We start from the raw sequence: 24,578 nt of genomic DNA, 5'->3' as shown, positions 1-24,578 counted from the left end.
TCTGAAGGATATTGTTTATAGCCTAGGCTTTGAAGAGCACTCCCACAGCATTATGTTGATGTTTTTCTCCATCCGGTTTTGATCATTTTGACCATCTGAAGTCTATTTCCAACATACAGACATCACTTCCCCATGATGTCAATGATTGATTATAGCAACTGAACCTTCAACAAAATTTGAGTATTCAGAAATAGAATGCCTATTGTGCGTAATAAAAGTTTTAGATATAGTTGATACTCCGGACCAATAGAAATTGCAGCACGTACTTTGGCAATTATTTTGAGCCAGTAAAATTACATTTTAATTTTCAATTGCTTTGGGTGTTGTGATATAAAGTAATCCACCTTGTTGCATTTGGTACACCAGTTTTCCTTAGTGGGATATTTTCTGTGGTGGAATGATGTTACTCTTTCCTGAAGTGTTCAGTGTTGAGTGCTAGTTTATATTAAGATGAATTAATTCTAGTTATTCTGGAGATAGCTCTGGGAAAGACTATTTTAATTTTGACTGTTTGCTAAAATCTCCAGGCACAGCAAGCCATTGTGGAGAGAACAAAAACCTTCCGATTTATTTATGCCACGGAACACGCTCTGTAGTGGTGTATGATCTTGTTGGTTTTGCAAGCTACTTAGTGATTATGTAGGATCCTAAGAGTAGTACTATAGGTAACTCAGACTTACTTTGACCATTCACAAGCATGAACTGTTTGATACTCTGTATATTTTAGACTGTCATGTTGTGTCTCCCTCTACCCCCACATCTAGCTTTCGCGAGTCCTTTCTAGAAGTAGGAAACTCTCGTGGTGGGGAGGATGAACATTGTGACAGCTAACGTCTTATACCTTTAATATCTGCCGATTACATACAAACATCCTTATAAGTGTGGGTGCAGTAGTGAGTTCTGCGTATGATGGAGCATAAGAATGCGTGTTTGTGAATTGTTGAGTTGGATTTGAATATGTATTGTTGACCTGTTTTTTCAGTTTTTGTTCTATTTTCATTGTTTTTCTCTCCTCCTCTTCTTCCCATCTCTTCCCCTCCCACTTTCTCTTACTGACTGTTATTTGTTTCTACCCAGCTGGACGCGGATGATGGAGTGGTATGGTCATATTTTTTTCTCCTCACCTGCTCTATTTTCTAGTCCTTTGTCCTCATTATATCACTCTGTAACAAGCCTCACTGTATCATTAGCTTATAGAGTTGTTTTTATAAAGCACTTATTTGATCATGCACCACTAATATATGATACTTGGATCTGGTAATCTTTTTTATAAAAGCTGATGCACACACAATCACACTCTCATTCACTCTGGGCATGTCACCAGTGATAATCCTCAAGTGAGAAACTTGCCATGTTTGTACATCTGATTTTGTGCATGGAGGCTTGTTCACAGCCCCGTTGAGGTGATACATAGTTATGAAATTTAATGACAAAGCATATGAAAGAGGTGTGCAGTGCATGATGATGCTTCACACTGTGTAGACTTGCAAGTTAAGAAAATGTTGTGCATTGTAGACTGGTACCCAATGAGCGAGTGGTATAAGCTGATAAGAAACCTATGATTATAGAGGAACGAGCAGAGCAAATGTAGCTACTTATATGCTGTACTGTAGTGCAGTATGTGAAAGAGTTATGATCTGAACAGTGGTTTAGGGTAGGAACATTTGCAGACTTGTCCAAGCAACCAGGAGAACTGGTAATGACTTGATAAAGGTGTTTCATGGCTGAGGACCAGAGGTGGGAGACGTACCATGTTTACCACTATTCAATTTTTGTACTGACTCTGCATCACATGAAATATACATTACAGCTTTACTTCACACTCACTTTATGATAAGCTTTGACAAAGCCAGTAGGTCTCATTTAAAATGTGAGGGATAAACTATTGAGTTTGTCAAATCTTGTTTGTGAAGTATAGTGAAAACGATAAAAAAGAATTAGGAATGGCAGGCAGTTCGTCGCATTCAGATGCTGTAGAGCCATCCTGGAATGCTTTGAAATGGGTTTTCTGAGAGAAAAAAGCATTTTAAACTGCCCGTCATTTCAAGATTGCAGACAGACATTTTCAAACATTAAATTTTATTACAAAAATGTAAACGTTGGAGCACAAAAATAATCATGTGGCCTGGTAGCAGTGTTTAGATGCTGGGCCTGTGCAAAAAAGCAATTTTTAAAGAAGTAAAATAAGCGAGAGGCGAAGGAGCAACAGCTAGGAGCAGCGTTGGGAGAATGAAAAGGAACAGAAGCATGGTTAGGGGTGCCAGAGCAATAGAATGAACTGGAGAAGGGAAAAAAACCAACAGGAGAGCGTTGAGAGGTGGCAGAGTGAAGACGAAAGCAAAGAAGGAGGTTGGAGCGGTAGCAGAGCAATGGAGGAACTGGTGTGAGGCACAAAAAGCAATGGAAGAGCGAGGAGGTAGCAGAGCATCGGAGTACATGAGGGACAAAAACTAATCTGTGGTGGCAGGGCAATGGAGGAAGTTGGAAAAAGTATCATTTGACAGAAAGGAGATGCTAGAATGTAAAACCAAAGAAGCACAAGGAGAGAAAAGTAAAAACGCATGCACTCCAAAGGATTGCAAAAAAAAAAAAAAGAGTAGTTCCATGATTGTAAGCAGTCGGAAGGATACAGCTTTGCAACTCTGAAAGCCTCTAATGCAGCTGTGCTCCAGTGGAAAGCCAAACATAAGAATATGAAGCAGCGCCTTGAGACCCTCACGGGTGAGCAGCTGTGCTTTACAAGTCCCTGATTGATTGAAGTAAAGCCATTTAATAGGAAGTAAGGAAAATAGATTGACAAGAAAGTCGAACCAGTGATGAGCAATGGGCTGACCCAAAGCCCATTCGAAATATTGGTATTTTCCACAGTAGATTTTTCTGCAAAAAGTACATTTAGCAGTATGTGGGGCATACCTAAAAGGGGAGAAAAGGTTAACTTGTCACTCGTAAAGATTAATTTAAGGAAAGCCAACCTAAAGTAAGTAAACAAATCTTTGTTATGACAAAACCTAGGGTTCTGGGATGAGGAGTAGAGTAGTGCATATGGAGAGGCGGTTGCTGGCTGGTGAAGGGTGATTGACAGGAAGTCAGATTCCAACTGCTCGAGGGCGATTGCTAAAACCGAGATAAAATTGGTGTATCAACAGATAAGGAGTTCATGAACAAAAAAAGAAAAAATAACAACGTACTCTCCAACGATTTACTTGCTTAGAAGTACTGCTTAAAAGCATTTGTAAGTGTTTTTTGCCCCCGCCATTGTGTCCTCGTCCCATTCAGTCCTTTGTGCTGTGTCCTTGTGTCCAAGCCTATACTGTGTAGTGAACCAGTAAATAGTAAGGTTACAAATGTACAATTATAAAATTATTTTCAATACTTATTTTTCGCATACATAATTGTAATCTAAGGTTAGGTTCTATGAAGATTGTTTTGGGGGTAAGGCTTTGCGCACACACTATCAGGTTGTCCAGGAAAGTGCCTTTTGGAGTGAGTTAAACTGCAGTCTTGTAAAAGATAATTCAGTTAACGCTTCTATACTTAATAATGTATACATATCTCTCTTCCTAAACTTTGCAAATTATATTTTCTGGATCGTTGTGGATGCTGGGAGCATTATACTGTGGGTGGAGTGAAATTCTCTATCAGAACAGATTTGGAATTGTAGGATTAGTTAGTTGATTTACTAATCTGGTCAGAGAAAAAGGAATAACTCTGTTTTGGTTACATTTCACATTCTACTCACAATGATATATTTAATAGATTAACTACGGAATACGCACGGAATACGTACCACATATAGAACAGATTTGGAGTTGTAGGATTAGTTAGTTGATTTACTAATCTGGTCAGAGAAAAAGGAATAACTCTGTCTTAGTTACATTTCACATTCTACTCACAATGATATATTTAATAGATTAACTACGGAATACGTACCACATATAGAACAGAATGAGAAAAGTATAATTAGCAAAATACAAACAAAAGGTGACCGTGTTTAACATCTGCGAACCTTCTCTCAACACCACTCACACACCTACTGTAGACATGGGAGCTGTCTAATACAGAAGAGCCGACTACCCCTACATCAACCCATGAAACTGCATCTCAACCACTATGGATTTTCATATGTTGACACTTGTCTTGACGCCTGGGAGGAGTATAAAAGAGAAATAGAAGAAATAGAATCGAAGTTGGGGCGGGGGGGGGGAGTAATGGGATTATTGCGTCAATGTGATAGACAATGATACAGTGCACTTACAATGCACTGTGATTTCAGTGTGATGCATTATTCGTGTATAACCACATTAAGTTGTAACTGAAATGTTGAAAATCGAAATTAATAAAGTATGTTTTAAAAAAATATAGCCGAAATAGAATATATGGACACTAAAACTGAGAAATAAAACGGGTTCAGTATCTGGGTATTCATCCATGTTACACTGCCTCTTTTGAGTCTGTTCTATTTAGTACACCCAACCAGTGGCAGTATGGGACAGAAATTCGACTAGCGCACCAAAATAAAAAGTGGCCCTCATTAGCATATCAGATAGCTAGAAACGTGGTCCATATTTGCAAATCAGGGCAGTTTTGAGCATGTAAAGACACATTGTATAGCTGTGTTTTAAGGTGTGGGAGACTACATGTATTTTTGCTTGCTGCTGGCAATGTTTGTGATAATATCAGGGAAATCAACCATAAAAACCAGCTCACCAGATCCTAAAACTTGTCAGTATGTTTGTGATCTCCTGTCTCGTGTTGTATGTGAAATTTCCCCTTACCTTGGAAGAATGGTGCATACTTCTCAGTGCAGAGCTCACGCTCTTTATCTATGTGCACCATGCTTCAGGGTACCGCTACATCTTCCTGGTTTTGGATGTATTTGTGTTGCAACCATGGGTCACTGTGTATATACTTTGATATCTTTGCCATGCACTTTTGTGACTGCCTTATTTGGGTTAATATGTACACTCCCATGGAATTGTGGGTGCAGCTTTGCACATCCCTGCCTTTGGTGGAGTGGGAGCGGTGTTTTACTGTCAAGGGGGAACATGCCTACATGCTCATTTGCCTCAGGTAGCTGTGTATGTGCTCACCTATCTCCCGTGGGATTTTGTGCGCCAACCCATGCCCCCCATAAGCATACACCAGTGGTGGCTGGCAGGGGACGGGGTGGCGGGCGGTAGAGGGGAGTGGGAGAGGGGAGACAAATAAAAATCTACTTACCTTTTGCTGCCGGCCGTCTCTCACCTTTGGTCCCTTCCGCCATTTTCTCCTCTGCTCTCCTTTTGGAGGAGTAATTGCAAACACAACAGTGATGGACAGAATGTGGATCAATGTCACACATTCACCCCAGTCCAAAGATCTGGGCCCAAATCCATCGTTTTTCCACTCCACACCACCCTGGGTTAGACAATGGCGATATGCAAATCAGTGCTGACCCTGTGCCCCATGGGAACAGTCCAGTCCGAACTACAAAAGCCATGTCCTTCCCAGAACGGAAACAAGCATCCGAGGACCGGCCCGGTTTCGAGGTAACACCTCTCATCAGCCCGGCTAGCTTGATTCCAGTGGTGTGGAGTGCCTGGGACTCACGTCTGAGCATCCCCAGTACACTTAGAGCGGTAATTGCAAACACAACAGTGATGGACAGAATGTGGATCAATGTCACACATTCACCCCAGTCCAAAGATCTGGGCCCAAATCCATCGTTTTTCCACTCCACACCACCCTGGGTTAGACAATGGCGATATGCAAATCAGCGCTGACCCTGTGCCCCATGGGAACAGTCCAGTCCGAACTACAAAAGCCATGACAAATAAAAATCTACTTACCTTTTTCTGCCGGCCGTCTCTCACCTTTGGTCCCTTCCGCCATTTTCTCCTCCGCTCTCCTTTTGGAGGAAGCACACAGGCTTCCTCCCCTAAGCCAATCACAATGCTGCAATAAAGCATTGTGATTGGTCTGAGCGCCGTGAGGCTTTGCATGTTACTCACTAGGCTATGTAAAGCAAGCTTAGTTGGGAAGATGCAAAGTGCGCATGACTATTTGGCTGGCCAAAGAGGGTCGGCTAAGCAGTCATGCGTACTTGGAGTGGGCAAACCACTCCTCCCCTGTAACCCCAGCCCCGCCCTAACCCAGCCTGTAGTGAAAACTAAAATGATGATAACCATGTTATTATAATTTTATTTTTCCTTCACTGCTCTTAAAACAGTGGGACATTGCTCCTCCACCTTAGCGGAAGAGCTGCCACTGGCATACACTCCTTTGCCCCTAAAATTTTCACTGCAGGATCTGTATGTATGCCTGGCCCCTCCGGTCTGCCATGCTGCCTGACTGGTTCCAGTATTTCCATGATTTATACAAGTACAACACTCATTAAAGACTGTACTGAATTTGTGACATCAGTTATACTTTGAGAGCTTGCACCAGCCTCCTTGACTGTTTTTTATCCAGTGATTAAGTGGATGAACTAGAATATGCTTCTTTATAGAGGTACCCCATGTTTTGGCTAGAATAAAGTTAAGATACAGCGTAATTTCTGAAGTAAATGGTCTGTTGAAATTGATGTATGCATAAGTGTGTGTTTGTGGAGTTGGGAGATGAAACTGATATTCACATTGTGCTGAAGCGTGCTTGCTTCCATTGCCACTTAAATATGCTTCACTTTTTTGCAGAGAACAATATCCCTCGGAGCAGGTGACCGACAGGTTATTCAGACGCCAATTAACGATTCTCTTCCAGTGAGCTGTTGTAGTGTTGCTCTTCTTTTCCGCCAGTTAGGTGAGAGTCTTTTTGTTTTATCTCAGCTAAGCCAAATAGTCTGGATTGTGGCGTGTCTTTCACAAATATTTTTTGCCTCCATTGTGACGTCACCATATGCACTGTATGACAGAACGTGTGGGGATAAGATATTCACTCACACTACAGTGACAGAATACTTCCTCACCATATCTGAATTGTGTTGCCAACAATATGAACTAAATCCTATGCATAATTTCCCTCCCAAAGTAAGATCCCCTTCTCCCACATTAATTAGAACTAGACAAATCACACTAGTCTGTTCTGTCTGCAAAGATATTATTTGAATATCAGAGCTTTAAAAATAAAATATATAGTTAACGTTTTACTACTTTTTTAAATTTGTTGCTGCTCGTCGTCTTCTTTGTCTATGCTTACCACTACCTTCATAAACATTGCTTGCATTTTAGTCATTGTCCGTATTTTGTTCAAATGTGCTGCATGCATTTTGACACATTTCAGCTGTGGTTAGACTTCCAGTTGGTTAATAATGCCACATGATAATAATTTTCTCTATGGCAGCTAATTGGTGTGTGAAACAACCTAAATACTTCTTACAGAGTCCAAGAAATCCTACACAGAATTGGAGACAGAAGCTACGTGTATTTGATAGTCATTGTGTTGTAATTGATGCAAAAAATATTGATGTGTTCAGAAAATGTGCGATTTTGTGCAATTGTTTAGGGATAGAAGCACAAAGAATATTTGATCATCTACCAGAGGTTCTACCCACTACAGAGAATTTTGGTAGATAGAACATTTAAAGTGAAGCAGTTAAAATACTTAAATTACATTTTTGTGTGAGGAAAGCAGCATAGTGCTGGACGAGTGAATTTTTATTTTGAGAAAACAATCCTCAAATCAACCACCTTCCTTTTTTCTTGTCCCCAGGATGTGATGGTTTGTTAGTAAGGTTTCTCACCCTAAGTGCATCAATTCAACACTTGGTCAATTGACTTTTCATGATGTAAAACCTTCCCGTTTTCACAAGTGGAAGTAGCTACACATAATGTGTTGACACTTAATTCTTATCCAGTTAAATTGTCACATGGGCTTTTTTGCAGATTCACTGAGCCCAATTCCAATGAGTAGTAGTTATTTAATTAAATATTGCAGATTGTGCTTGATAAAATCTAATTTTCCTTACTCAAGTGTAGGGACTATTCAAAAGGAATCTCCCACAATGTTTTTTTTTTAAGAGAGACTCTAAAAGCTCACTTGTTTAGTTCGACGGTAAGCAATGATGAATTGATAGCATATTAAATGACCAATATTTACAAATGGTGCCTCACTCAGAAAAATGCTGAGTAGAAATACTGCATTCTAAAAAGAAAATACATATAGTCCGTAACTAAATAGTTTTGATGACTATACTGAGGAAATACACCATCAGACTTGTATTGTACGCTAGAAAATAATGCTTTCACGTGGTATACAATTTATGCCATCTAACTCGCTGACTACACCACTTAAATGATGCCACAAGGTAATGCAGCAGGTATTGTAGCAGGGAGTATGACCATTAATACATTATCACTGTACTGGAAAATATAAGTAACAGAACAGGGTGCCACGTGGTGTTTTTAAGATTAGGCATAGATAAAATCAGTTAAAGTTTCAGGTTTATTTCAGGGGCAAAAGCTATCAAACCTAAACATATTAAAACAGTATTCAAAGTTTTTACCTGTTTGTGTAATTAAATCACAATTTTGCACCAGCTCATAGCGATAAGAGTTTTAGAAGTACCAGGTAGATGGTGTACTCTGAATCATTAGGCAATTTGTGATGATGTCATCATAATTTAAAGTGCAAGGCTAGTCTTCACCTATATTAACTGTTAGTCTAAATTCTAAAGGCATTGCCAATTTCCTTACTGTGATCCCTATGGTGGAAAGCCAGGGTACCGATTATTGTTTTGAAACCCTATACTTTCTGACAAGTCCTCAGAAAATACTCAACAGGTGTTTTAAATAACACTACAGGGCCGTTGGTATTCCATTTGCATTTATCCTGCCTTGCCAACCTTGAATGAGCACCTATTGAGAAACTACTTGTTTTGAATTGGGGTGATATCCCAGTTTGAAGAGAAATGATCAGTGATGGCATTCTGGGGGTGACCTGCATGGCTTTGGTCGTCCTTATTGCTGATGTACCAATTTCTCACTTATGCAGTTGATCTGAATACCTGGAAACCTGGCTGTTCCTAAATTAGTTGTCTATATAACCTCTTACTGGCCTACTTTGCCCGGCGCCGGAAAACCCTTCGGGGTAGCTGCGCACCCTACAAATTTTAAATAAATTTAAAAAAAATACCTCGGTATTGATCTAAACAGTTTTTTTCACCTATACTATACTCTACTAAAACATATAACTGAATGGGCACAGTATGAAAAAAAGGAGCCAGCAATATAGAGGAAAGGATCGAGAGGGCTAACCCAAATAGCCTCTGAGCGCTGCAGCCACTTCACCTTTAAAAGGAGACTGACTTGTGCCAGACTACTGCCCCTTAAAGATCTGATTGATTGATTCCAATACTTAGCAGTGTTAAGAGAATGTCCCATTGCATAAATGTATTCCCCCTGGATAAGGTTCTGCAGACTCATTCGAATTGCAAAAGTTTAATCTAGGTATGTGCTGTGCCCTGGATCTCCATCAGGTCATTACAATACTGCAGGGCAGTGAGAGACGTGCAGGAAGACATTTCCATTCCAAGTCAGGAAATCGTATATCCATCATTCACTGATGCAGATATATAGTTAGGCTCCATATCACAGGGGTCCTCCAAAAGAACTGACCCATCATCTGTTAAAGGCTGTCCTTTGGTGCATTAACACCACAAACTACCGGAGTTAAATGAAAGCACAGGTGCACCATAAATTGAACAAGTTCTCAAATTCAATTATATCAAATTCACAAATATGATTGTCCAAAAGTCCGTTTTGTTTTGATGATTTATTTTTCAACAGAGAGAAAAAGGACAGCCGACGCGTTTCGTCCCAGACGGGACTTCTTCAGGGCAAGAAACAAATAAACATCCTGGGTGATGTGTAGGGGCCAGTTGGGTTGCAGTCCGCTCTGTCAATCTCTAATGCAAAATTAATAGTAAGTATACGCGTAGATAGTCTTAAATCTATTCAATCATGAGGTATCGTACATGCAGTTGGTCTTGGCAAGAATACTAGAGTAGGCTATCAATGCTTTCTAGGAGAATTATTTTGAACTCCAATAGCAATATGTTGAAAAATAAATCATCAAAACAAAACGGACTTTTGGACAATCATATTTGTGAATTTGATTTAATTGAATTTGAGAACTTGTTCAATTTATGGTGCACCTGTGCTTTCATTTAACTCATGTTTAAGTTCTGGTTAGAACTGGAATTGTGTTGGCGGTTGTCATATCGGTGTGCACATAATTCCCACCTAAGGGTTTAGACAAGGGAAATTTTTATAATATTGGCAATTTATGTATCAGGTGCATCTTTATCAAGGTTCCGCCATCCACTATGCTCTAGTACCACAAACTACCACTGCCATTTCAATCATGTCCATTTCCAGGTAGAGTAGCGCGAGTTAAATATCTGAGCAAAACTGGCTTGGTATTAGGAAATTGTGGGGTTTTCTATAACCCTTCCATTCGTCTTTGGTTGCATTGCCTATAAGCGTTGTCTGGCACCAGATTTCTTTTATCCTTGGGGGTAAAAGATTATTTTTTTGCAGTGTGAATCTTTTCTGGGTTTACATGCTGTGCATTATTCTGCCATCTAATGGTTGGGTCCTGAATTGTAGTATTTCTTTCCTTTTTAGGTGTCGCCTGAGCCAGCGAGACATTTAGTGAGTGGGCTTTAAAAAGCTGACCACAGCTTTTTGTGTGGCCCAGAGCGCGCACAGTTACGAGCAGAGGCGCCTTCTGGCTTTCCTCTCTCGTCATGGCTCATTAAGTGCATCGCTCGCGGGCACCCTTATAGCCCGCAAACACTTTCATGGCCGCGCTGCCAATGCTTGTTTTTTTCTTTTTCTTTTAGCGCGAGGCGCGCGCGCGCACACCCGCACCACTCGCGTGCTTATTTTCCTTGTTATATTTCACATGAGTACTCTCCATTCTCTGCCAACCCTAATCTAGCACTCACATAGTTCCACACTATGCAGCCCACGTCGATGGAATGACTCCTTACACGCACCCTTTCATATTGGTTTTGTACTTCACATTAGTATACACACTACTGTATGTCACAGAAATAAACATCCTGCGTTTCCCACTTCGGCTGTATATGACATTAGTGCATCGGCTTGCTTCTCATACCCCTATTGTATTTCACATAAAGTGCATCCTACGTTTCTTGCTTTGGGTGTATATGACAGTAGTGCACACTGATGCTGCCAAGGCATACCACATACAAATGTACATACTGCAGCTGCCACTCCTAGCATTTCCTTTACAAGTGCTTATCTGGAGTCTCTTACCCTGTAGCAGCTCGCAGTAATGTAAACCCTGATTCTTGTACACATTCTAATTCGCACTCTACTCTACAAATTGTGGCCCCTTTTACCTAAGATGTATATTACACTTGCACACCTTGTGCTGCTGTTACTCCTCGTGAATCACATGAGTACATACCCCATATTTCAGACCATTTAGTATCTCCTATTAGTGAAACGCAGCTTAACCCCATTTCGCATACCACTGGGTGCACATCATTCTGTTTTTACCATCAGGAAAGGTAACACAAGGTCATACCCTGTTCCATTAAATTTGTAACAATTGTGCAGACCCTGCCTCTCTTGCGCCTTTTGTACCTCAAACTAGTGTATGGAGATTTTATCTTTGAACTACCTCACACTAGTGTTTATGCCATGCTCCTCTTAAACCAGAGTCTTTCAAATTATTTTGCATCTCCCTTCCCAGACTCCTTGTATAGCACTTCCTAGTACACACCTTGATTATTTTATTTTACCCTGGTGTATCACTCACACCTGTGTCACTTAGTCACACCACACTTCACTTCAGATTAGTATATCTCACACGAGTGCACCCCTTTTATTGAAAGCATTAGCTATTTCACAGCAGTACAACCCATTGTTTCTTTACTACACTATTGTATAGCACCAGCTTCTCTTATTTTGTCGTACCTCACGTTAATACATATCCTGTTTCACTTATGTTAGTAGACGCCCTTCAAATGAACACTTAACATCACTTTCTACTGGTGTTTCTCATGCACATCATACACATGTGCACCCTTCTCTTACACCTTGTGTATCCCTCATACGTGTATACAGTGCTGTAGCTTGAGTTAGTGCACATCATATCTCTCATAGCTGAAGTTTGTGCTCATCATGCTCAGCGCATCACTTTAGTGCACAGAAATTCTGGGCAGGGATCTGATTTTACGTATGATTCCAAAAATTACTAAACTAATTAGCAATTCAAATGGTCTCACATTTGCGAGAGTTTAAGCTATTGGCATTGTAAATGGCAGTGCCTTTTATTTCAAAACACATAAATAAAAGGCATTTTCATTTACAATGCCTATAGCTCAGACTCTTATAAATGCGAGACCTATTGCATTGCAAATGCTTGTTTTTTTGTTTTGTTGGTGGGCGTCAACATACCACCATTTGGTGTCCTCCTGTGACGTCGACGGGCTTCCTCCTGAAGCTCCCATCTATGGTCGCCATCTTCAGATTATTTTTTCCGCTGTTCCGTCTGGATTGAGACGGAAGGAGCTCCATGAGATTGTAGAGAAGAATCGATTAACCCCTTCCACACTCATGACGAGCTGGGCTCGTCATGCAGTAGCCTCCCAGCACGCTCATGACGAGCCCAGCTCGTCATGAATAATGGGTTTTTGCATATTCCAGCACAGGGCTGGAACTCATCGAGCATCGATGTGGTTAAAAGATTATGAAAATTATCCAAAGAACAGGAGAAAAGCTTCTTCGACGTACCAGACTTCGATTCTAGGAGCCGGAGCACGACGAAGAGGGAAAACACTAAAACTTTGATGACACACGAAGAATGCGCAAGCAGGGGGCTCCCTGTGCGCGGGAATGGACAAAACACCATTCAGATTCCGTGACAATTGTCATCACAAATACGCACAAAAAGATCATCCAATCTGCAACATTTGCCTGCGACTGGATCACCGAAGCAACGATTGCAACGCATGCTCAGCTTTCACCCCAAAGACATTGAGAGTAAGAGAGAGACAGAGAAGAGCTAACTTAAATAATCAGGTTCAACGCCTGCCACCATTGCTTCGAGACCTGGGCCTCTCCAGCAAAGACGTGGACAACATCACCAAAGGTCCTCAAGTCAAAGGGGACACAGAAGTCACAGTCGTAGAGGTCGAGAAGAAGACTCCAAAGGAGGTAAGAGAACCGTCGACCTCGAAAAAGTTAAGATACTCCATAAAAACAGACTCTAAGCCCTCAAATGGATCCTCCCCGTCAAAACACTTGACATTCGGAAGCACATCCAAGGGAAAACAATCCATTGGTTTCTTAGACAAGGACTCCAAGACTGCAAAAAAGACTCTAGTAAGTTCAAAGACGTCGAAAGACAGTCACGAAAAGGAAGCTCTGATGTCCAAAAAAGAGGGGCCAAAACAGGCTTCGACAGCCGCATCTGCCCTGTCCAACTCCAAAAGAAAGGCTGAGAGTCTCGATGCAGAAACCTGCGCATTAGAGATGGAGAAAAAGAAAAAGAGACTCAAAGCAGAAATGGGAAGTATCTTGTAACGCAAGAAAGATTTCGACGAAAAAATGAAATTATTAAATATTCCGCTGATATTTTCGATTGACGTAGAAAAACAGCTCGAGGATATACAACCGCCAACAACTCCTGAACCACAAGACGAAGATGAAGAAGAGGAATTCTTCGAAGACAAGGGAGATGAGCAAACCTACGCGGGTTCGGCGACCTCGGAGGCTCAAGACCTGCAATGGCAAGATCTTGACGCCGAATCACCTGAAGAAGCAATGGAGACATATCCATCGAGGCCTTTACCACCAGATGACATTGGAATGTATAACCAAGTTACAAAGAAAGCAGCAGACACTTATGGAGTGCAATTGGAGGAAGAAAAACCCCAATCATGTTTTCTGTTAGAAACCTTACTGTCTACCCAATCAAGGAGCAAATTCCTTCCTATGTTGCCAAGTGTTTTGGATCTGAGTAAGGATGCTTTTAAAGAACCAGCCACATGCAAGGCGGTCACGCCAAGAGGAGAGAAAAAATACAAGCATTCCTCTAAGGATCCTATTTACATCAAGGGTTCAGTGTCAGCAAGCTCAATTATAGCTTCTACGGCTCGGAAGAGAGCTAATGTACCGACAAATATTGGCCCTCTACCGAACAAGGAGAGCAAAAGGATGGATCTCATGGGAAGAAAGGTTGAGAGATTGCGGCAATTCAGTTGCGCATAGCTAATTCTAATGCATTGATCAACAGGCATGCATATCAACATTGGGAGGAAGTTGGAGAGCTGTTAAAACACCTGCCAGAGCAGTTCAATGTGAGGGCGAGCCACTTAGTGGAAGAGTGGAAAAGCATATCTAAAATCAGCCCTAGACGCTGCTGAAGCAGCTAGCAGACAAATGGCAATTGGTATTACAGAAAGGAGGCATGCATGGCTATGAATCTCTGGTTTCAAGCCGGAGGTGCTAAACAACATTCTAAACTCACCTTTCAATGGAGAACAGCTGTTTGGAAGTGTGGTGGATGAAAAACTAAACCAATTAAAGAAAAACACTGAAACAGTAAGGTCTATGGGTGCACTGCAGTTCAGAGGCTTGCGTAAAGGCACACCCTCTCGGAGACCAATAGACAGAGGTAACCACCAACCTACAACCTAGCACCAAGCCTTTCAACAGACTTACCAAGGAGTAAGCCAGGGACAGCAGCAGAATTGGCAAAACCAGCAGGGTAGGCAATCCTTTCAAGGATGCCCTCGGGGAAGAGGCCAGTCACAACGAGGGGGACCACAAGCAGCTACCAAGTGACTGTACTCAAAAGCTTGTGCACACTCCAAAGACATCACAGAGTGTGCTGCACAAAAGAAAAACATTGCAAACCAAAAAACAGAAAAGCAAACAGTTCCTGCAACACATTACACCAGTAGGAGGCAGGTTAACATACTTCCTCAATTACAGACAAATGGATACTAAATATAATACAATACGGTTACTGCATAGAGCTGGTAAAGAAACCTCCCAACAAAAGACCAAGCAAAAAGATACATTCCAAAAAGGAATTATCTCAGTTACTACAAGTGGTACAAGAACTTCTGAACAAACATGTAATAGAGCAGGTACCACGCAAGGAAAGAAACAACGGCATCTACTCCACGTACTTCCTTATCCCAAAGGTGGACGGAACTTTACGACCCATACTACACCTAAGGTTTCTCAACAAATTCATAAAGACTCAAAGATTCAAGATAACACTGCAAGGGGTAATACCTCAACTGCAAATGGGACTACATGGAACCATAGACTTAAAGGACACGTACTTGTACATTCCCTTGAACAAAAAACACAAGTCTATCTAGATTTGTGGTCAACGAGACACTACCAGTTCAAGGTGCTAGCTTTTAGACTAAAATCTGCACCAGAAGTCTTCACAAAATGCCTAGCTGCAGTAGCCGCTCACCTAAGGAGACAAAGAATTCATGTTTAGACAATTGGTTAGTAAGAGCAAGTTCCTGCAATCTATGCAAACCGCATATACAGTAAGTATTAGAAATACTAGTGCAGTACGGGTTCTTGATACACTGGGACAAATCATAAACAGAACCAGAACAACAAAAGGTGTTCTTATGTGCACAAATCAACACAATATTAGGAAAAGTGTTCCCAAGTGAGAAGAGAACATTAGCACTCGTGAAGGAAACACCTCTATACCGCAAGGGGCAAGCTCTGACAGTGAAGAAACTGCTAGGAATGATGGCTTCATGCATTTATTTAGTCCCCAACATTCGCCTACACATTTGACCGTTCGAGGAATGGCTACAGCAGCAATGGTCACAGGCATCAGGGAGTTGGGAGGATCTAGTGGTTGTCACGCAGACAGTTCATCAAGAGATGGCATGGTGGAACAAAACAAACATCGCACAGGGCAAACTTTTCACAACACCAACTCTGACAGTGACTATAACAACAGATGCGCCCCTAATGGGATGGGGAGCACACATGAACAGCCTCAAAGTCAGGTGATTGTGCACACAGCAGGATGCAGTGAAACACATCAATATCTGGAAGTAAAAAACAGTATTCTTTGCCTTAAAAGCCTTTCAGAAAGAGCTATACAGGAAAAGGGTGTTGATATAAACAGACAACACAACCGCAATGTTTTACATAAACAAACAAGAAGGAACTCAGTCTGTAGCACTTTCAAAACTAGCTCAAGAGATTTGGAGATGGGCAATTCCAAAGGGAATTGACATGATAGCAGTACACCTACCAGGGAAGGACAATGTAGAAGCAGACTGAGTAGACAGACATAATCATCCCACAAGTGGTAACTAAATCAAGCAGACCTCCAATAGATTTTCAGGAAATGGGGGACACCACAAATAGATCTATTTGCAACACCCCACAATGCAAAATGCCAAAACTTCGCATCTAGGCGACCTTTCAATCAGTCCCTAGGGAATACGCTATAGATAGGGATATTTGCTTACGCTCTTCCCCCCCAATACCATTTCTGAAAAAGGTGATCAACAAATGCAAGATCAGCCAAATGAAAATTATTCTCATCGCACCACAGTGGACCAGACAAACTTGGTTCTCAGAAATAATGGAGATATTGCAAGGGACAATGCACAAACTGCCAAGAAAGAAAGATTTGCTAACAATGCAAAACGAAAAAGTACTTCACCCAGAACCACAGAGCTTAGGCCTAGCAACATGGCTCCTCAGGACTTCGCACATCTCAAACTACCTGAAAGCACAATGGCTGTTCTAAGAGAAGCTAGGAAACCAACAACAAGGAAATGTTATACAGCGAAGTGGAAGAGAGAGACACAATTTAAAAATGTTTTTTTTTTAAATATCTTTATTGCATTTTATCTTTTCTGGTAAATTAGTTTACAAGCATCGATACACTTCGCTGTGGCAACAATGTCACTTGTTCCATAACACTATACATATAAATCAAAGCATTTCTTTCAGAGTGCTTCAGTGTCATCCATGTCTGGGGGTGTAAGTTTGCACATGTGTTTGTAAGTCGCCTTGGGCTCTTGCGGCCCTCACATTCTGTTATCTCCAATTGAGGGCCAGAGTGAAGGTGTTTAGTAATGCGTGAGAACATCAATGCATACAAGTAAATGCTGTTCACATTTGGATTCAACTGTCGAATTGCATCACACACCGTTTTCTAAGCAAATAGATCGACGTACATGTAAATGTTAATTCCGTTCATTAGATATCACTTTATATAACAGTTCGACCACATCTAGTAACTACAAATAATAAATCAATTCAAAAGAGACATCAAATAACCGAGTGTGTATGTATCCAGTTTCTAGTGTGTCATCTGGGTGCAGACGCGGCCAAGCTAGCGTGCGAGTGTAGTGTGTAGGCTGCTATTTCTATGCAGTTGTATGGTTGTTAAGGTAACGCGTGGCAGGAGCTACTTCCGTGTGGTGTTTGTAAGGATTGTGAGGTTCTCGCCCAGCCAAACTACTGCAGTTGGGAAGGCATGTAGAGACAGTGTGTCATCTGCGTCTAGGTGGCTCATTAGGTGTCAGATCGTGCTTGTTGCGCATGGGGTGTCTGCAGCGTGGCATTAGAGCGTGTGAGAGTTCTGAGCATTTCGTCCCAGGTCTGGGCAATGGGATACTTGCGTAACCCTGACGTTTCTTCCCTGTGTAGGGTGGTGCCCTCTGCCCGTGCCCAGACCTCAAGGGATTTTTGCTGTTATGAGGCCTAGGTCACGAAACCTGTAGCCTACCTTGTTGGCCTTGGTTCTCTTGTAAAGCCCCAGGATGCAGACCTCCCATGTGGAAGGTACCTCAATGCTCGTGCACTTGGCGAGCGCTTCCAGTATCGCGTGCCGATAGTGTAAAAGCAGGGGACAGGACCACAGCATATGTAATTGATCAGCACCTAGGAGACCGAACCTTGGACATTCGGAAGTGTTGATATTGAAATATTTCTTGATTTTGTCCGGTGAAAGATAAGCCCTGTGTAATATATAAGTTTGTATGAGTTTGAATCGTAAGTTTCGCAGTATGTTTGTGGCACTAGCTAAAACGCGCTCCCACTCTTTATCAGTCCAGGGACGGCCTCTGTCCTCAGTCTAATATGTGCGGAGTCTCTGCAGCTGCTTCAATACATGGATGAGTAGGGCTTGCACCAACCAGTGTATCACATGCGATCCCTCTCCCATTACGTGTAGGTACTGCAATAGCTGATGTGTCGGCGGCTCGTTGGTCATATCACCCCATGCCAGTGTGAATGCGCGCCTTATGGCTGCGTGTAGAAGGAACTGGCCTACTGGTAATCCATTTTCTGCTGTCAATGTCGCAAAAGGTAGTAAGGCACCGTCTGCATATAAGTCTCCAAGTGTCTCCACTCCCGCTTCAACCCAGGGCGCCAATGTCATGTCCGTTATAGGGTCTCTGTCTCTGGGCGTCCCGAGAAGTGGCAGTACCGGGGCATATGGGGTTGTGTCTTTTGTGAGATGAAGGCTTCTCCTCAAACACCTGTGAGCTAGCTCAACATGTATTTGTGTCGGGCAAGAAGTTTTTCCTAGTGGGTGAAACAAATCGCATATCTGGGCTTGTGTCCAAGCTGTGCTCTCGGTTGCCGTGTCTGGCAGATTCTTGCCGCTTAGCCACTTTGCGACCCACTGTAATTGTGCAGCTAAGTAATATAATTCCAGATGAGGAACTGCTAAGCCGCCACATTCCGAGGTTGCATATATTTTCTGCAGTGCTATCCTGGGCCGCCCTGTATTCCAAATCAAGCCACGGAGTAACCCCTCTAGCTTCACCGGGAGATTCGCAAATAACCTAGGTAGTACTATCATTTTGGCTAAGGTGACACAGCTCATCACATTGAGCGGTAAGGACTTCCAGAATTGCATCTGTGCTCTAATTGAGGAGATGGCGCGGATCAGATTACCCTCCAGTATATAGGTCGGGCTACCTGTAAATATATAGTCTTAGGTACCGGAACGTAGTCAGAAACCAATTTAGTGCAGTTCCCTTAATGATTATATCGGCTGCAGCTATGTCTTCACGGAAAGAGTAAGCGCCTGACTTGGCCCAGTTTACCCTGAGGCCCAATACCGCCTCAAACTTGCAGAACAGTGCGGATATCTCCAGCGGCACAGCATGAAGATCTCGTATATACAATAACAGGTCGTCCGCATATAGGGACACTGTATGCAGTCCATCGCTCAAGGGGATGCCCCACTCCGCGCCTCCCTCTCGGAGGAGATCCGCCAATAGTTCCATAGCTAGGGAAAAGAGTAACGGAGACAGTGGGCACCCTGATCTCGCCTGATAGGAGCTTGCCCGTACGAGCCCGCACTGTGGGGCGCTGATACAACAATTGCACCAGCTGTAGATAATCGTCCCCTAGCTCGTATTTACGTTAGACCGCTGCGAGGTAAGGCCACTCCAATGAATCAAAAGCCTTCTCCAGATCCAATACAAGACAGCCAGATCTGGGAAGGGCCACTTTTCTGTGGCATATTTTTGAATTCGAAATAGTCTTCGAATATTTAGGGAGGTGCTCCTGGTGGGTACAAATCCGTTCTGGTCGGTATGTACCAGAGTTGGCACAAACGGGGCAATGCGTTTGGCCAGGGCTGAGGCAAGAATTTTATAATCTGTGTTCAACAGGGGCAATAGACAGTAATAGCCCAGAAGGTCAGGTTTCCTAACCAGCTTCAAAAGAGAAACCAACGTTGCCTCGTTTTGTGTGGGGGTGAAAGTTTAGTATTCCAGCGCTACCGCATATACTCGCAACAGCTCAGTTACAAGTACATCTGAGTGGGCCTTATAAAATTCAGTCGGTAGCCCATCCGTACCCGGCGTTTTGCCATTCGATAGAGTAGATACTATCCCTTATTTCCTCCGGCAACAGAGGAGCACCTACGTCTCCCTGTTGACAGTCTGTGAGCTGCGGCAACGTTAGTGTGGACAGGAAATTCTGTATGTCTATATCCGTAGCTATCAAACAAGATCTGCATATTGTGGTGTAGTGTTCCTCAAAAGCGTGGTGTAAATCAGTTTGGGTGTGCACCATGACTCCTTGTGTATTCTGTATTGCTGTCATGGGTGCGTTAGCCATGTCTTGCCGTATCAGCCACGACAGCAACCTACCGGGTTTGTCTCTCATGATGGGTGCGTGCTGAGTGTGCTGCATAGTTTAAATTACAGAGTCGGTCTAGTAATCTAGAATGTTCTTCCCTAAGGTGTTCCAAAGGACAAGGTTACCCTCCAACGCTTCTCCCTCCCTTCGAAGCAGGTCAGTTTTAAGGCGCGTGAGGTCTGCTTCCAACCTTCGCCGCATGCCTGCCTGCGCACCTAGGCAGTCTCCCCCAATCACGACTTCGAACGTGTCCCACTCCACCAATGGTGGTGTGGCCGTGCCAGCATTCTCCTCGAAATACCGGGTGACATTGGCAGCCAGTAAGTCCCGGAAGGGCGCATCCAGTAAAAGATCTGTTTGTAGCCGCCAGGTCGGGATTGGTGGACGGGGGCACTCCCATGACACCTCCAAAACATGCGGGTTGTGGTCAGAGTGCGTTCAGCCTAAATCATAAACTGCCGACATTTGGGGGAACAAGTCCATCCGAGAGCGTGTAACGGTCTCGGATGGACTTGCAGGTCATGAGCACCTGAGTAATAAGAATATACCCTGTCGCGGGGATGACGGTCCCTCCAGGCATCCCTCAAGTGCCATTGTGTAGCCCAATTATTCAAAGCCTTCATAGCATGGTGTGTGCTTGTACCTGGAAGGGGCGGGAAGGATCGGTCTAGTGACAAGTCAAGCACACAATTAAAGTCGCCCTCTAAAATCATGGGGATGTCGTGCCATGACGCAAGAATGTGTAATACCTTGTTGAGGAATGCAGCCTGTTCTGTATTAGGAGCATATAGTGATGCAAGTCCTATGTGTTGGCCATCCAGTGCGCCCCCAACTATTACATACCTCCCCTCTGCGTCCACCAGCAACTGTGTGATTGTGAGTGGAACACCCGTCCTCGCCCACAATAGTGCACCTCGTGCAAAAGCTGAATACCCTGTGGCAAACAGTTGGCCGCGCCAGCGACGGTGTAAGCGTTGTATCTATGATTTGGCCACGTGGGTCTCTTGCAGCAAGGCAATTTGTATATGATGTAGTTTAAGGTACAAATAGATCTGATACCTACGCGACGGCGAATGCATGCCCCTCACATTCCACGTAACAATCTTAAATGATGACATAGATCCTACAGCGCATCAGGCGAACGTGTGTCTGTAGCAGCCCGACAGACATGCGCATTGAATACAACTTAACATTATACATCCTGCCCAGCACTCTGACTCGCAGCACGACATTGCATAAATCCACCCGTAACAGATGATCTCATTAAAAAAATCCCCCAAAAAGCATAAGCATATGTAATACCAAAGGGGCGGAAATGCCAGCAAACAATCGTCCAAACTTCCAATTGGAGATAACAGTCAAAACAATCCGAGGGGGGGTGCACTGCGAACCACTCTACGTTAGTGTACAATCTAAGTGTCTAGCGTCCCAGGGGCGCCCCATTCACAGGCAGAACACAATATGAATAGGGCAAACTGCATATGTTGACTCAGGAGCACTCAACAGGCGGGTCACATACCTAGGAATCCACAAAAGAGCAACAATATATATGTTTGTGTCCCACCACCTCCCGCATGGAGTCCGACGACAATCCCAGCTGTGAGTAAATAGTGTAGGGTCATATCAACTTGCATTCCAGATGTCTATCTGTCCGACAAGGCATGCCCCAACACCTCAATTTATAGTTTATACGAATACAGGAGCTTGCAGTGTTCATGTCATCAGGTCTGTTGTCTGCGGGGTGACATCCGGTTGGTCATTCGAGTCCTGTAAATTCTGCAGGCCATATATCTGTTTGCCATCACTAGACAAGTCTCGTTGGCTGGAGTTAGATGCCTCCTCAGTCCTCAGTGATCCGCTGATCTCTGCTACTGCCTGTAGGGCATCTCGCTGCCCGCTGAGGATCAGCTCCAAGCGCGGGCCCAACGGTGGCGAAGGTGGTGTCCCCATTCTTGTTGATCAGCGCTCTCTCTGCCGACGGCGAAAAGGGCCTTTCAGCTTAGGTAGTGTTGCGGTTGCAGTTTTCTCTCGAGGCCCCGCATTGGTGAAGGTATCCAGCCAGTCTTCCGCCTCCTCCGATGTATTAAAGAAGTGCGTTTTATCGCTGGCAACCACACGTAGCCGCGCAGGGATCAGCAGAGAACATTTCAGGTAATTTTGACGAAGACGCTTCTTCACTGCTATGAACGAAAATCGCTGGCACTGTACCTGGATGGTGTAGTCCGGAAAGAAAATTGCTTTGTGGTTGTCTATGTGGATATCCTGGAGCTTCCTGGTCTCCTGCAAAATGGTATCTCGATCCCGGTAATTAAGAATCCGAAGGAGCAGTGGCCGCGGATTCAATCCTGTGGGGGGAGGGTCTCGCCGGGACCTTGTGGGCACGCTCTATGACAAAGTGTGGTGAGCGGTACCCCTCCGGCAGTAGATTTTTAAGCCAGGTCTCCATGTATAGGGCAGGTTCTTTCCCTTCCCATTTTTCCGCACACCCACTATGCGGACATTGTTGCGTCGCGCCCTCCCTTCGGCGTCCTCGGCTCTATCCTCCAGGAACTCCATACAGTTTAGCAAGCCTTGTACATGTTTATCCGTTTGTGTCACTTGTGGTTTGATGTCAGCGAGCATAGATGCCAAAGCAGTGGTACGGTCCGTTAGTTTCCGGTGATCTGCATGTAGATGAGTGAGGTCGATGGCTACCTTGTCTATTTTATATTCCAGCGAGGTGCGAGTTTGATTGATGGTTTCCTTCAGACGTTCCACTGCGGCAAGTACTGCATCCAGCTTGTTTGCGGTCTGATCCGCCGACCCCTGGTTCACCATTTTGTCCAATTTCGGTTTGGATGGCGGCGGTATGGCTTGCTCTGCACCTGTTCCGCGCTCGGGTACCGTCCGACATCGGGTGCAGAGTCTGTTCGCCTATTCTGGTCTCGCGCCCAGGGAGAACCCAGCGTATCACCACTAGGATCCGAGTGCCACTATGGTCCCCTCTTCAGCACCGACAGGCCACAGCCAGCAGACACCCAACGGCTCTCGGCCAAGGCGGGGGGGGGGTCTCGCTCTCCACTCTCCTAAATCCTCCCTGGAGCTCAGTCCTCAGCCGTAGCACTCAGCCGTAGCACTCAGTCGTCCAGGTCTCAGCAGGCAATGGTACAACAGTGCGCCTTTTAGCAGGAAATCAAGCTAGGCCAGAGTTGGTGGCGCATCCAGCAGTGGGCAATAACAAACTCACTCATCGAGGGGGTCACCTAGGTAGAGCGTGGGGACCTGTCAGGCGTGGCTTGGCTGAGCAGCGACGTATCTGTACCAGCCGCGCAATGATCGTCAGGATGATGGCATAAAACTCACTATTGTGCCAGATGATGATAGTCCGGGCCTTTAGATTGCGTCCCAGCTCCTGCACGACGACGACCCTGGAGGCATATCAGCTTGGTGGTTTTCCTGCAGCAGACGCAGCAAATTAGGAGGATGCCAAGATGGTAGAGCACAGCTCCTTAGGAGGCGAACACAGGAGTGCCACCCACAGTGTCAATATGGCGATGCCCACCAGGGCAGGTGCAGATTGAAGGTGTTTAGCGGGCAGACTCCCGAGGATGGGGCCTTCTGCCAGGGGTCACGCTGCAGATGTAGTAGCAGCCGTGGCAGCCTGAGCGGTGCCGCCTCACGGCGTCCCCTCACCCTCAACGCAGTGGATGTCCGGAGGGCCGCAGGCTTCACAGACTTCCGTAACCTGTTGGCAGTGTCGTAGGGGCCTCGGCCGCAATATATTCCCCACTCTCATTTATACACAGGGATGTCAGGAAGCGGCCAGCCGCAGCCCCCGATCCAGTGGGGGGCGCAAACACCGCAACCACTCCTCGATGGCGGCGATAGCGAGACCGGCCCAGGCAGCTGTCGTCCCCAGCCTGTCGGTGGGAGGGGGGGACACACTCCCCGGTAGTGCCACGTGGGTGGCGGTAGCCCGACCGGGCCCAGCAGGGTCTGTTCACTCCGTGTGCCCACGGCCAACGCAACAGTCGGCCGTCAAGCCGGGCAAGATCAAGGCCTGAAATCGCGTAGGCGGCACCGTTGGGGCCTCAGTCACTCCCGGCCCTCCGTCAGCAGAGTAAAGCCACGCGGGAGGGGGGCAAGCACCCACAATGGCACACCGGGGGTCAGGGCTGCTCACAGCAACTCCACAGCCAAGTCTGCGGCCACATCAGGAATCCGAACGCTGCCGCCGCACATAGCTTCCCTACCGCGGCACGGAGATCAGCAAACAGTCCTGGCCCGCACACGCAAGGGCGGGTGGGCAGCGCGGCGGGGGCCACATCCACGTCACATCATATGCCAGCAGGCATCGGGACAGGAGCCGCGTCCAGAGTCCTTTGCCGGCCGTTCATTGGAGCTGCGCCATTCCTCGCGGCCTTGTGGGCGGAGCCAGACCCCAGGCTTGCGTAGCCGAAGCCATCAACACCGGGGCCA

General features: G+C 44.7%; 1 protein-coding gene across 2 annotated transcripts in view; it reads left to right on the top strand.

Annotated features, from left to right (window-relative positions):
* SBF1 (SET binding factor 1) overlaps window positions 1–24,578 on the top strand; it is a 1,592,200-nt gene that overhangs the window by 384,891 nt on the left and 1,182,731 nt on the right. The window contains exons 6-7 of one of the 2 annotated variants that reach the window (XM_078677862.1): window positions 1,078–1,098; window positions 6,672–6,777. In XM_078677862.1, coding sequence (XP_078533988.1) covers window positions 1,078–1,098; window positions 6,672–6,777 — 127 coding nt within the window. The remainder of the gene's footprint in view (window positions 1–1,077; window positions 1,099–6,671; window positions 6,778–24,578) is intronic. The other variant, XM_078677863.1, reaches the window with a different exon arrangement.

This window comes from Lissotriton helveticus, chromosome 1_1, assembly GCF_964261635.1.
Source record: "Lissotriton helveticus chromosome 1_1, aLisHel1.1, whole genome shotgun sequence".
Taxonomy (NCBI): Eukaryota; Metazoa; Chordata; class Amphibia; order Caudata; family Salamandridae; genus Lissotriton; species Lissotriton helveticus.
The sequence above is the reverse complement of the archived record's forward strand: the minus strand, read 5'-3'. Positions and strand labels throughout refer to the sequence as shown.